Genomic DNA, 15,435 nt, shown 5'->3' on the forward strand with positions numbered 1-15,435 from the left:
TGTTTTATTATTTGTAGTATTTTTACAATTAAGAAAATCTTAATCTTAGTGTAAAATTTTATGGGATTTTTCTTGATTTTCAAAAAATACGCAAATGGCCATTAACTCAAAAAGTAGGTCATTGACCTACTTTTCTGAAAGTGAAAAATAAAACTACAAGCAAAGGTCTATAACACACAATAGATGGTTTTTCATTATCATCAGTGGATTTTTTTTTCATTTTGAGTAAACGTCATCCTTAATGAAGTAATTCATATTTTTCTACATTTCTTTTTCATTTGGCGACGCAAAAAAAGAGAGAGAAAAAAAAAAGAATGGCGTAACGTCTTATTTGAAATGAAAGAGAAAAAGATAAAAAGCCATTGTTTTCGATAATAACATTAGAAATTATCAATTAGACACAAAACTGCATCCCGCAAAGCTAAAAAAATAGTACGGCGCGTTGTTTCAGATTGTTACGTCAAAACATGAATCTGATAACGTCATGCTTGGCACTGAAGCGTAATAACATCTTTTTCGAAGTGGCAGCGAAAGGGTTAATCTATGCAGTTATGAATCCATTTCCGTATACAACTCAATATGCTCAAGATATCGTTCATTATGAATTTTAACAGACAAAGTTGTGTTTACTTTATAAGGCATGCGCGGATCTAGAAGAGGGGGGGGGGGGTAGAAAAGTGCGGACCCCCCCCCCCCCCCCCCTCTTCCTGTTAAATTCAACTTTCTTTAAATTACATTATAAAAATAACACAAATATGCATCGGATCCCTCTCCCCTGGACAAATCATGATCCGCACATGTAAAGTATTAATTCAGCCATGTTAACATAGTACTTACTCAGCCATAGACCGAGTAACGTACGTGTGCAATAACTCGACTTCATCAACCATGTGTGTATTATATCAAAATATGATATTCAATTCGATTGCTATAACATTATCTCTGTTGTAATAATGATCGACAGCTAGTCATTGAACATCGCGCTAAGCTCTTAATATTTCTTGTTTTACTTCCTCGTCACGTGATCATTGAGTCTCCGCCTTCACTACGCCACACACACACCCCTCTTCTACTTAAACTTCTAAGCAAATACATATACAGCCTGTCTACATCTGTCTTCTCAGTCGAATGAATACGTTACATTTGCTTTGTTATATCTGTTAGGCATACACATCTATACTCATAGAGTTATATAGTTTGACCTGATTGACAACACCATGATGTCCCTGTCCGGAAACTCTGTGTATCCCCACGATGTCCTCGCTGTGTGGTTATGTCTGCTGACAGTATCCCAGGCGTACGGTGAGTCTATTTTTAGTACATTTCTAAAAATCATGATATTTTCCAAATGAGGTTGGTTTGGGATACTTTACAAGGACTGAATCAAACCATTAGTTGGTAATTTAAAAGAATAAAATGTAAAAAAAAATATGGGCATTTTATTGAATTTCCCAGAAATTATTGTTAAAATAACAGTAGCAATACTACATTATAAAACCAATCTCCACACTCAAAGAGCATTAACATATTAACTACAAATATTTTAAAGGCTATATACTTAACGTACTTCAAAGAAATATATTGAAAAAGGAAACATCAAGTTTCTAATGTAACTTGATGTCGGGAAAAGGTCAATGGTTCGGTAGTTAGGAACAATGACAAGTAAGGGTTCTTTATCGTGCTGGCACCTACCATGATTCATGACTTAATGCTGCAACTTTAATATTTTATGTGTAAGTACTTTCCCTGATTGTACTTCATTTGAATTATATACAGACTTACTAGAAAAAAATATATTTTTAAAGCGTTTATCGAATGCATTTCATTTCATGTATGAGATCGATAGTACACTTGTCTTCCGGGGCGGGGGGGGGGGGGGGGGGGGGTTAATCTTAAGACACTAATAGTTCATTGTATAAAATATAGATATATACACAGTATACACAATTTACATTAAAACAAACTCATGTAGCATTAATATATTCATAGGAATTTCTTCTTTTTTTCAAATTCAATGTTATTGTATTAGAGATTAAATTTATATTCGTATTATTTGTATATTAAAATTCTACTAGAAATGAAATTTTTATTTATAATAATTATAACATTAGTTACTAAGGTTCGTTTATCGATTGAACTACATTTGAATTTTATATATTTATAGGCTTTGCTAGATAAAATTGGTACTTTCAAATCGTTTTAACAAATGCATTTGAATGTTCAATACATGCATACATGTATTATAAGCTATTCGAACCATGAGATGACATCATCACGATAGTAACGTTGTTAGAACAAGTGTGTTTATCTTCACAGTTAATGTCGCCCTCAACAAACCAGCGTACCTACAGTACCCATACAGATGGGACGCCAGTAACGCTGTAGACGGACGTAAATCAGACCTGAGTAGTGGTGGAGGTCAATGTGCTGAATCAATGTACGCACAAACCGCCACCTGGTGGGTGAACCTGACCACCATTCACAGCATCCACCACATCACCATCTACTTCAACACGGACAATAAACCATTGGGTATAGTCACATTTACTGATTATCGTTATTGATAAGGTTCTGTTAAACCTAGATTCCGTTGTTGGTATTATTTGTTATGATTTTTTTTTCAGAATACAAAACAAAGTAACAAGTTTACCAGTGTTTTGTTCCGTGCAAGAATTTTTTTGCAAAAAATGTATGTGAAGTTAAACCCCTATCAACTGGTGAACAAAATTTAAATAACAAAACAGTTATGAATAAGGCGTTTAATAACAACGTTTATTACAGAAACTTTGTAATATTGCTTATTTTTTATTAAAAGAGTGAACATATTGGAGATTAACATTTTAAAATGTATGGTTGCACAAAGTATTAAATAAATGAAAGCTCCAGAGACAAATCGTGACTGTGTGTCATTACATAGGGCCAAGCGTCGCGGTCGGTGTTGGCACGATAAGGAAACCTTTAGTTGAAATATGCGTTTTATTTTGAGATGTGATTTTTTTTAATCGTGAATCCTTAATGCCCTGTAAAAAAGATAGATACTGTGTCTGCCCACTCCTTAACCAGGATCTGACGACAACTCAACACGAACTGTGTCAACACGGGTGAAAGGAACTCTGTCACCCCCCCCCCCCCCCTTCCGCTCACACACTTGCAAACGTTCAGGCATTCACTAACGCTACCATAAGTTTAGGCGACAGCACACTTTTCAACTAGACAGAACTATCTGGTAAACCCCTTCTACAGTAAAGGTTTAAAAGAGTGAACAGATTTGAGATTTTCAAAATAATATTTATGGCATTAAATAAATTAAAGATCAAGAGACAAATCATAACTGTTTGTCATTACATTAGGCCAAGCGTCGTGGTCGGTGTTGGCACGATAAAGAAACCTTTAGTTGAAGTTTCATTTATCGAGAATCCTTCATGCCCTGTAAAACAAGATATAGATTGTGTCTGTGTACTCAATATCCAGGATCTGAAGACAACTCAACACGAGTGAAAAGAACTCTGTCACCCCCCTCCCCCCCTCCCCCCCCCCCCCCCCAATCCAGCACACACACTTGCAAACCTTCAGGTATTCACTAACGCTGCCATAAGTTTAGGCGCCAGCACACTTTTCAACTAGACAGAAATATCATGTAAACCCCTTGTACAGTATATAGGATGTAGGGGCAACAAGTGAACTGTTGTATTATTGGCATGAATACACTAACGAAGTTTTTTTGTTTGTATATACGATTTATGTTTCATTGTTGGCCCTTTAACATAAAACTTATCTACATAGATATACACTGTTGTAAAACATTGTTATCTACTATGTACTGACATCACCACTATTTATTTGACATGAATTATGTCTACATGCCCGCTTCATTTGTGCGTTAATACATTAAGTGTCATCCATATATATTTGTTGACCATTACATGTTGAGAATCATTTATTGGTTCTCTTTTTTTATCTAACTAACTTCTTATGGCCTTCATATTAATTTTCTTATTATGACGATACAGGTCCTTCTAATTGGTTCACTAAGTTTTTCCTTGGATTCTCGGTGTACGTCTCCAATACAACAGACAGACTACAGGGAACACTGTGTTACAAGGACGACAACTTTACACTAGACACCATACCTGCTGTCTTCACCACAACCTGTCCTGTACATGGACAGTACGTCATATACTACAACGAGAGACTACCAGGAGTTACCTACCCTAGAGGTTACTCTGGAAATGTTGCCACTGCCCTCTGTGAAGTGGATGTGTATGGTGAGTGTACTTTATTTTCAATTCAATATCTGTAATTAAAACATAGTATACGGTGGTTCTGTCAACATCTTTTAAATTGACTAACTTTAGAATGTGATTTGTACACTATGTTTATGGTCGATATTAGTGTGTTTATTTCCATGCTACAATAACCATTATTTCCAACAATTTAATCGTACATAACATTTGACAATGATGCCATTTACAAATGATGATTGTGTTTTCCCCAATAGTGTCCTCACCCATTGCTGCATAAAAGTTTAACATGAACCATATCAACATGGATAATTGGTACCCGATGCATATGCATTATTAAATTACCATGATGAAACGCATGCCTAGTTACGCATTAGCAAACTATGTCATTTTACACATGAAGAAATTTTTGAAATTGTTAGAAGTATAACTAAGTCAATACCATTGTATAAGTTGAAAGATGTCCCGTTGCCGGATATTTTGGGTCCAACTGTTCCGTTCCCTGTCCAGACGTCAACTGTCAGTACTGTCACATAGAGACGGGCACCTGTCAGGGCTGTAAACCTGGATACAAAGGTCACCGATGTGAAATAAGTAAGACTACAGATCTGAAATTCTATTGAAAAATGGATTAAGATGCCGTATAGCTACAGTTACATTCTAATGAACAAAAGTACATCATATTATAATATTGTGTTTGTTTCTACAATCTGGGTTAGAATACAGTACATTTGTAAAATTAAAAAATTAAAAAAAAGTCAGGTTGATCATGTTCCATATAAAATTGGTTTGTATCGATAGCTTGTCAAAGGGGAACATATGGTGCTGGCTGCAAAGAAACATGTGGACACTGCCGTGACGTAAACAAGTGCTCCATCAACAATGGGACTTGCTTAACTGGGTGTGGTGCTGGTTTAAAAGGAGACTTGTGTAAAACTGGTAAGTATGAAGATAGATAAACACATTAGGTAAACAAATGTGTTTTAAGGAGTAGTAGATTGATAAGGAAAGCGTAGCAGGAACGGGTGCCTCAATTTTTAAAAATTAATTAATTAAATGATTCTGTCAATTTGACATGTCCTAGCTATTTGGATGAGCTTATCGTTCTGATAAATTAACCACACGAAGTTGTATAAAATGATATGTTTATAAGTTTAAAAACTCTTTAACTTCACATTACAAAAACTGTATTAATACATTTATTTTTACATATTAAACCGAATTGATTTTATAGCTTGTGACAGAGGGTCGTATGGCTACGACTGCAAAGAAACATGTGGACATTGTCGTGACGTAAGCCAGTGTTCCAACACCAATGGATGGTGTCTGACGGGATGTGACCCTGGTTATCAAGGAGACTTGTGTAAAACATGTAAGTGTTTTGTAGTATGATATACATTTCAATAAAGAAAAATATAGTTATCATTACTTTATCATAATAATGATATTAATGTTACCGTGTAATCTGATTTCTAGATCAACACTATACATTTTCTGAATACATATTACTGCTGTTTTATCGAACTAATGAAGAAGACGTTTGTGTGTTTGTTTATTTGTTTGTTTTAGTTTTTTTATTTTTTTATTTTGTTTAACTGTGTTTGGAAAACAATCTGCTTTCTAAATGTGATTATGTGAAATTGATTTTAAAACATTTAAATTGAATACCAATTCTTAAAACATTAACCTTGTGAGATTGAATATTTTATTCGCAGCATGTGACAGAGGGTCGTATGGTTCTGAATGCAATGAAACATGTGGACATTGTCGTGACGTAGACCATTGTTCCAATATTAATGGGACGTGTTTAACTGGATGTGATGTTGACTATCAAGGAGACTTGTGTAAAACTCGTGTGTAGATTTGTATTAAATATATAGCATAGACATATAATACATGTATTTCACATGTAAATAGATTGACTTAGTAGGTATGGATTAATACTAATTATATAACACATTTGAATCATTTCAGTTTGCCCCGTTGGATATTTTGGACAAGACTGTTCTGAGACTTGTATCAACAGTTACACCTGTGATGGCTGTAACGATGTCAGTGGTTCATGTGATTATGGCTGCCGTCCTGGCTGGATAGGATACTTCTGTCAAAAAAGTACATATTCTTTTTTCTTTTCTTTTTTTTATTCATGGTATGGTAATCGGAGATTTAATAATTGATTATTAATTATCGAAATAGTATTCAAAACATTACATAAGACATTTGTTTTGAAATATGACGTTTGGCTTATGAATCATATATTTTCAAGTTTACCTCAAAGTAACAATAACCTATATATATTATAAAATGTGCCAACGAATGACTACATTGATCATTTAATGTGTACCAAGTTGTACTAATGTGGGTACATCGGACGCCAACAATTTGTTCATAGGTTAGTGTTTACATTTTTCTTGTAAACTAAGAAAAGAATTTTTTAAGACCACAAACACAGCCAAGATAACAGTAAAGCATATATGTTTCTTTAAGAAAATCACAAACTTAATTTGCGTAAAAATAGATATACAATCGCCATAGTTAATTTCTGAACAGAGAAGAAATGGCAACGCAAGTAAGTATGAATATGTGGTGTTTTTCAGTTTTTCTCTTAAAATTACACACCTATAATTTCATTCTATATTTTTATATAATATTTTTGCTCTAAAAATAAGTATTAAATATGATCGTTATATAAAAATTGTATAATATGTGAAATACAACCCGGTCATCGCGTTGGTGTTTAAAAAAGTTCGGCTTCTGAAAAACGTGGAATAATGCACTCGGTGTACCAGGGTAAGTAGTCACTTTGCTTATGGAATCTATATCATATCGTGTTGCCATTTATTGAAATTGTAATTTTGTGAATTTTTCTCAAATCCGGCTGTTCTAATACATGTTAAAACAAACCAACACTTTTAAGTCTGTTTATACTTTCAAGTTGTTTCTTTAATATAAATGAAATAAAATTGTTGGTAAGTCATCCAATGTTAATGAGTTATAACCTAAATGTAAGTTTGTTTTGAAACTTTGTAAATGTATTATGACACTTTTAATTCTAGTTGTTTGACATGGGTTTTTTCGTCTCTAAAGTTAAGTATATTTTACATTTCAACTATTAGTCAAAACAGGAATAGGATCGGAAGGGGGAGATGTCAACTACTTGTCAGAACAGGAATATGACATTAGGGGAGAGAACTGCTAATAGGGTCAAATGTCGTGAAAAAGACAAAATATGGTGTGAAAAGTGAACATATCCGATTTGCTATATATTGTACGACATGTAAACTTTGTGTACTATTATTTTGTAAAATGTTGTTGTCGCCATCGATCATCATACGGGGCGTCTTCTGTTGCAAGGCCAAATGCATTGACCGGGGCATGGAGAGGGCAAATGTGTGAGTAAGAGAACTGTGTCTTAAGTGTTTCTTGTAATTTAAATATTTAACTCTTTCTTTTTAAATAAAAAAGGAATGCAAGAAAGAAGTAAAGTTCGAAGACTTGGAGTAGACAAAAGTGGACGTTAACAAAAACCAAAACCATACAAAAGGAGTGAGGCAGCTTGTTCTTTTTGCACAACAACGAGTGTTTGTGGTGTTGTATTGTATGCATTTCATGATTAACACACTATTTCTTTTATTAATTTAAATTTTTCTTCTACTGATGACATAAAAGTGGTTCTGTTTTTGTTTTTGTTTTTTTGTGGGGTTTTTTTATTTGTTTTTTTTATTCTCTAAAATCAAATAGAACTTAACACATGGTTGTATTTAATAGTAACCGGATGTCATTCTCGAAATGTCAACTGGAATAAAGACCTGACTGCTTAATGTATTAACCGCCGGCAGGTACACCCCAATCATTTGCAGGTAAAACATATTTTTATGACCGAAGTTCTTTAGTATTTTATGCTCTTCTATTTTTTTTCTTTTTGTTTTTTTATTTACGTTTTTACTTTTACCTTTCATTTAGGAATCCATCTTGTACTTAAAGAATTAATGCCTTTACTTGGACACAACTACTGAACTGTGAACTGTAGCAGTTTTTTAAAGCAATAATAAAAAGATATGGTTGTGCAATAACGCACAGAATATTTCCTAATCGATGTAGATATTACATTGTATTTCTTTCATCATGATTAGTTTAAGAATAGCTGTAAATAATCTTTGAAAACGACGTTCCATCAATAACATTTGCAGACTTCCCATTTTTATGACATTCTCGTAATAAAATGAATGATTGTATAAAAAAGGGTTTATCTGTATAGAAAACATATTAAACCCCTGTCACACCGGAGTTGCATCTTCATGGCGATACCGCTGCATCCTTAAATAATGTAGATCACCAAAGTACACGCAGTAGAGTCTCCTTCAGCGCCTTAACAAAGCAACGGCATCTTCATTTGCACCATAAGGTCTCCAACCTCGCCACAATAGCTCTGTTGGCGCGCTCAAGGAACGCAGCCATTTGCAGTGTAGACGCAGTGATAAGTTGATTGCACTTGCACGAAGACCCCTCGGAGTCATTTGTGATGTCACTGCGTCTCTACCGTGCCATTGCTGCGCATCCATAGCGTTAGAACGAGTTGTTTTTAGTTTGCTACGTTCACACAGCGACCCCAAGGAGCTGTTGCCTCGTCCATTGCACTCTCTTGACGTTTCCTAGTGCAATTTCAACCAGACTACGAAAATTTGAACAACGACTGTTGTACAATAGCTAGCGATGTAGTAATTTTAAAATTCATGTAGATGACTGTGTATAAAGGAGAATTTGCGAATATTCCAAGACCTATTGGAAGAGTAGATCGAATTCATGTCTTTTTTTCTGATGTTTTCACATTTTTTCCAACAACTAATAACGATTCTTTTAGTAGACCTGTTTATTAGGATGCGTGTCTTTCACAAATTATTTAGATTCTAGTTATGTTTGAATTTACTATGTAATTTATTTTATAAAACAAAAACATATTTGTATCATTCATTTACCAGTTGTAAAGTGTAAAGACCGCTTGACGGATACTCAACGAAAGCACAATCGATCGCCAAGTAGAAATCTGTGAAAACACAGTTACACACCGCGGGAGTTCAGTAGAATTGGCATTTTATTCGTAAACATTTCAGATAAAATTGAACATTTGTATTCTGAATTTGGTTTGCGATCCTTCGGCGATTCCATGAATTTTACAACGCTGTTAATACGCTGTGAAAAGGCAACTTTGTGTGACAGGGTTTTAATATAATTGATCATTACATTATCTTTATTAAAAGCACTGAATGTAGATATAATATTTTACTACAATTAAGCTTTTTAAAAATCAGTTTTGTTTGTGTTATTTTTCTTTTAAAGTTTGCATTTGTCCACTTAATTCCAGTTTAATAAAAACTGTATGATTTTTTTTTTTTTTTGAAAGTTCTGTTCTTATCAGTAAATATTTTAGAAAGCTGTGGATATCTTCACCGGTAGTTTCGTATTTAATTATTAACATTGTTGAGATACATATATAATCAGCTATTGTATGTTTTCATATAACACTTGGCTGCATTGTTTGTGATGTGACGTCAGAGCTCGCTAGTTACTGTATTAAAAGTATCGTTTGCGAGGAAAGAGTCGCCGGAAAATTGGAGGAGGAGGAATCTCCTGGAATTTCTGAAATATGTCATGGGGTTTCTGACTAAGAACTGTTTCACCATGCGATGTGTGTTGTTTGTAAAATGGCTATAGACTTGTGACCGGCCTGTGGGAGTACCGTCCATTTAACTGCCCCGTGTAATCGTAACAATCAGCTCCGATCAGTCGAGTATATGTTGAGATGTGTTTAGATAAATAATTATAATTATTATTATTATTATTATTATTATTATTATTATTATTTTGTAAATAAATAAGATAAAATGTTAATTGTTGTTTTAACTTGTGAATTTTGTTATTTAAATAGGAGTTTCATACTATTTGTGGTTTTACGCGTTTTACTTTAGTAAAAAAAAGTTGTTATTCGTAAGGTTTGTGGACACTCTACAAATATTAATATGTCATTTAAACGAAAGATTAATGTATTTACAGTAAAGAAAATACTTCCTAAATAAAATTTAAGGACATGTGAACCTGACATGAAACTAATTGAATAATTGAAAAAATTGTTTAAACAGACTCTAATCCATTTGTTTTTGTCAAAAAAGACATTTTAAGCATATGTTCGTGAGTTCGTTTCCATGGCAACGACCTTCAAACTTACCCATGTTCAAAAAATTAGAACGAGACAAAAAACCTTAAATGCAAATTTAAAATGTCATAAAAGACATATTTACAATTAACTAGAAAACTTTTCTCATCAAAATATTAAAAAGGTTAATAAAATACTCTATTTATCTGAAAATGGATTATAAGAATTCCTTTTATTTAATCCGCTATTTTAGTTTGAATTTCCTCTGACCACTAAAAAAGTGACATTTTTTGACGTGACCCGAGCTAGAAAAATTGCAAAAAATACAATTTCCTATAATTACACTCTTATTTTTTTTATGTACTTTGGAAGAAATGATAAATAGCAAAAAATTAGTAATCAATAATTGGCATGTTCGTGAATTAGAAAAAAAGATAATAACGTCTGAATTTCCTCTGACCTCTATTGAAATAGATGCTACAAACCCTACATGCTGTTAAAAAAAGATGTATAATTCAGTTTTAAATGGCGATTTCTTTCAACTAGTTATACTGTGAACCTGCATAAGTTCTTGTCGAACAAAATTAAAGGAGTTGTGTTGTAAATACTACAACTAATTGAATTAAAAAGGCTGAAAATCCGAATTTCCTCTGATCTGACTGTTACAAAAAATCACTCTGCGCGCTTCATGAAAGTCAACACTGCCATAAATGGTAGTATTTCTAAAAACCAATCATATAAAGAGAAAATGATTCTTTAATTTAACAATTTTTTCACTTCCTAAAGAGTTTATTTTAATGGTAATTAACAGAGTGTCATAGTTGTGCATCTGATATAATCAAGAAACTCTAGTCTCTGTACACAAAAAAGAAAAACATGCATGAAAACTTTAATACACACAATCTTTATTAAGCCTTTGTTGAAAGATTTAAAATACAATCAAACCAAATAAATCACAGGTTTCATAAAAATCATATACTGATTGTAATTAATTTGAATTTCCTCTATCAATCTTTAAAAGTTTTGTCTGATTTGTAAGGTATTGCATTAAAATGGGTGTCGGAAAATAGGAGAATCTTTCAAATGATTACAGGTATAAAATGAAATTTGATACTTAATCATGATAATTCTTTAAATCATATTATCTGAATGGACTAAACAACACTGCAGATTCTGAAATGATTCATGATTTGTCCTTATGTATATACATGATTGTATGCAATCCTATAATTCCTTTGAACTTTGAACCCTTCCTTGGTCCCCATATTGGTCTTGATGCTATTTATAAGGTATGATTGAGACTTTATCAGAATGATTATGCAGGGTAATATATTACAATGGTTCAGCCTCAATTTGAACTAAAATATAGAAAATGTGGAAGGCCACACCAATTAAATTTCTTTTTTATCGGATCCTGCATGCTCGTGTTTAAATAAAACTTTACAAATCATATCATTATGGACCGCCTCAAAATTTTGGCTACAAAAAATAATAATCTTATTATTTTATCGCTAGCCCGCTTGTATCCTTTTCCACTTAATGTCTGACAAGCAAGAAATTATATTGGTGTGGCCTAACTAGGATATGTATATTTTTTTCATGCAAAAATGATAAAAATATAGATAAGGATAAGTTATAACAAAAATATTCTTATTTACAAAAATCATTTCAAAAAATATTTAAAATAAAAATTTAACTCAACCATACATTCATAACTCATTCAAAAACTCTGTAATTTAAGAGGACTGATATTTTCTGTGAGGCTTGTTGTATATAAGTGTCATAATGATGATCTCAACTTGATCTACATCAGTAACCTCATCAGGGTTATAAAATAAAACAGACTTCATACAGATAAATGGATGGACAGACAGACACTAATAGACAGAAATGATGATTTGATATACTATGCAATCATCAAATTAAACATAATTATAAACATAAGACATATATTTTAAAAACCAGTTTCTCCACATGAACAGTATATAGCCATTACAAACTTCATTACTGCACTTGGTCAGTATAAACACCTTTTGAATTGATATCTATCAATTGTATTTCTTATAGCATATGCATTATCATAATATATATTCTTTTACAATACTAATTCTTAATTGTATGCATTATATGTCCAAATTATTCATGACTTTTGGAGTTTCAGAAATGGTTTTCAAATCCAAGTAAATGTAATATCATAAATGGTAGATTATCACTGGTTTGGTCCAGTTTCATATTTCAGGATATGTTGTGCTGCTTATTAATTGTCTTAATATTATATCATAAATGTTGAAATAAATATTGTCATCCTTAAATTACCAAATAAATGATCCAGGGCATCAATCGTGAAAGGCTTTATCAGGATGAACATAACAGAGACAATAATCTGATTATCAGCTCTTCTCTTCATCACTCATGGTTTCAGTTCTTTACATTAGTCTTATATTTTTCCGCATTGTGTCTTGTATTAGGAATGACCTCGTTAACACATACCAGTGATGTTCTCATCTCTTGGAGGTTTGAAAAGTCTGTATTAAAAAAAACCAAAAACTGATATTACTGGTACTATTACTTAAAGTAATAGTACCAGTAATATCATATAACATATAAGAAGGACTTATATGAAAGGATGATTTTAAGAATCTACATGTAGAAAAATATATAAAATTCATATGGGCATATCATGAAAGTGTATGCAACATAGACAGACAGAACCTTATATAAATGGATTATTCTATATAAAAATTTGATATCAGGTGAAAGTTGTCAACATTTTATTCTAATCTTGAAAATTTAAATTAATGTTACTTAACTTGACAATTTCATATCTTATATAACTGTGTGTATTTAGAAATCTTGCGTTTTAATGGGAAAAAAATAAGAATTTGTAACAATAATGAACCCAGCACATGAAATCTAAATATGATGTGAGCAATTCTATCAACCGATAAACCATGATATACTAATTTTTCTTTCAACTATACTTTGATTTTTACAGTTCAATAAAGGTGAATATCAGTCAGCTGTTCAAATGTTTTCACAGTACAGAGAATCAACATTATCAGTTATTGATAGTGAATAAAAGATTAATTCTTCATGTTATGAACTATACTGGCGTGCGACCAGTTCTCGCCGAGTACCATTTCTCGCCAGTACATTGTGACGTCATTTTATCAACACATACAATTATAGACGAAAAATGACGTCACAATGTACTGGCGAGAAATGGTACTCGGCGAGAACTGGTCGCACGCCAGTATGTGCTAAAAAATCATCAATACAAACATATAACCTATTCCTTACAAATATACTGTTCAAGCTAATGTGCATGAAAGTGTTAGACTAAAAATATTTTGTGAGTAAATGTTGGTAAATAAGCTTGTCATATGCTAGAGTAAACTCAGGGCCCTCTATGCGGTCAACCTTACCATTTATCATCAGATGGTTAATTTCATTTAAGAAAATTCGAACTAAAATTGTGATTATTTTAATTACAAACACTGACTGAATTAACAATGAATAATGTTTATGTTTGAAGAAATTAGGATTATTGTGTAGCTATTCTGCATATAGGCTAGGCGATATTGTTTTCACGTGGATAATATACGAGCATAATAATCTGTAACGTTAACATAATACAATATAGCACATGTCATGATAAGACACCTACCATGCTTACTGCTTGCAAATGGCAAGTTTAGATCACAGGGAACTGGTGTATGGTCTCGTCCTTTTTTCCATTCCCTTTTTATGACACCCGACATCAGTTTGTGTTCGCAATATTCGTCATACACTAATAATATCCATCAGTTTTTGTCATTCCGACTTGTTGTTTACATCGAGATTTGGGAAATTACCGGAAATCGGCGCAAGTATGTCGTAAACTTTAAGTTTGTAAATGATTAAAAAAGTAAAACCTTTTAATGTAAATGTTGATATAAATTATATTTTATGCAAATTCATAAACTTACACATTTTATATCACTGTTTTAAACCTTAAATTAAGCAAATAAACCGTCGATGTGAAATACGATTGCTTGTCGCCAGACGACAGTTCGCGTTGCGCAATGAACTTGTTTTTGTCAGGTTCACATATCCTTAAATATTTCTTTCGTAAAAAATATAATAATGTTGTCGGTGTTGAATAACAAAACATTAAACAAAAAGAAAAGATACTTTTGACTATCTCACCAGATTCGGTTCAACAAACCGCAGTAATGGTTATGAGGGACGGATAGCAGTGGTAACTTTTTTATGAAACTGACCTCCTTTATAAAAAGTGTTGTGCATAAATTAAGGTGAAAATACTTGAAGTTAAAAACATAATTATGTGGAATTTTTGTCTAATGAATAACTGTTTAAGCTTTACAAATTATGGCTGAAATTTGAGGTATATTTTGTTAATGCGTTGACCACCAAGCCTTTTTTACAGTACAATCACCGTTATTATTCTACCAAAGCGGGATCAACCGTTGATTTTTGTTCTTTTGATGAATTGTAGTGAAAATAAACAAAAATTGTCATCAGAAAAGGGAATGATTGTTTAAAAACAATACTGTAAAACGAGAAAAGTTGGCGCACATGTATTTTAGCGCAAACGCAAGTGCCAGTACATTAGCGCAATTATATTTTAGCGCATGCATCTTTTCTTTAAAAAAGAATACAAAAATGTTGTTGTTTGATAAACGATCATGCCCAAACTTTAGTTCTGTGTTCACTCAAGCACGTGAACAAAACGACTTTGAATTGTATCTCCCTTGCACGGTAAACTGTCGTTGAAATCAATACACTTACTTTTGTGGAAATCGTCAGTAGATAGATATGAAAACCTCATTTATCGGCGATGATGTGTAATTTTTGTTGGTAAACAAATTTGAGTTATCGGTCTTTGAATTTAACGTGTCGACTTGGATAACACTAGAAGAGTCCCGAAACTAAAAGTGAAATCGAATGCTACATTTACCATTAGTTTCGATCAACATGAGAGCATCTTTTTCACAGTAATTTTACATTAAAAAAATACGTATTGTCTTGTTATCTTTTTAT

At 32.6% G+C, this 15,435-nt stretch overlaps 1 protein-coding gene and 1 long non-coding RNA gene across 2 annotated transcripts; one reads left to right on the forward strand and one right to left on the reverse strand.

The window, feature by feature from the left end:
- Positions 1-1,084: 1,084 nt before the first annotated feature.
- Positions 1,085-9,598, forward strand: LOC128174836 (multiple epidermal growth factor-like domains protein 11). Its single transcript, XM_052840275.1, has 10 exons — positions 1,085-1,302; positions 2,317-2,532; positions 4,011-4,265; positions 4,695-4,835; positions 5,043-5,180; positions 5,476-5,613; positions 5,957-6,094; positions 6,216-6,353; positions 7,367-8,101; positions 8,205-9,598. The coding sequence occupies exons 1-9, from the start codon at positions 1,218-1,220 to the stop codon at positions 7,438-7,440; spliced, it is 1,323 nt and encodes a 440-aa protein (XP_052696235.1). The 5' UTR covers positions 1,085-1,217; the 3' UTR covers positions 7,441-8,101; positions 8,205-9,598.
- A 1,679-nt stretch (positions 9,599-11,277) lies between these two features.
- On the reverse strand, positions 11,278-14,474 carry LOC128172371 (uncharacterized). Its single transcript, XR_008242253.1, has 2 exons — positions 14,060-14,474; positions 11,278-12,917 (listed from the first exon to the last, which is right to left on the reverse strand). It is a non-coding gene; the product is annotated as an uncharacterized LOC128172371 (long non-coding RNA).
- Positions 14,475-15,435: the final 961 nt, after the last annotated feature.

Source organism: Crassostrea angulata, chromosome 2, assembly GCF_025612915.1.
Source record: "Crassostrea angulata isolate pt1a10 chromosome 2, ASM2561291v2, whole genome shotgun sequence".
Classification (NCBI taxonomy): domain Eukaryota; kingdom Metazoa; phylum Mollusca; class Bivalvia; order Ostreida; family Ostreidae; genus Magallana; species Magallana angulata.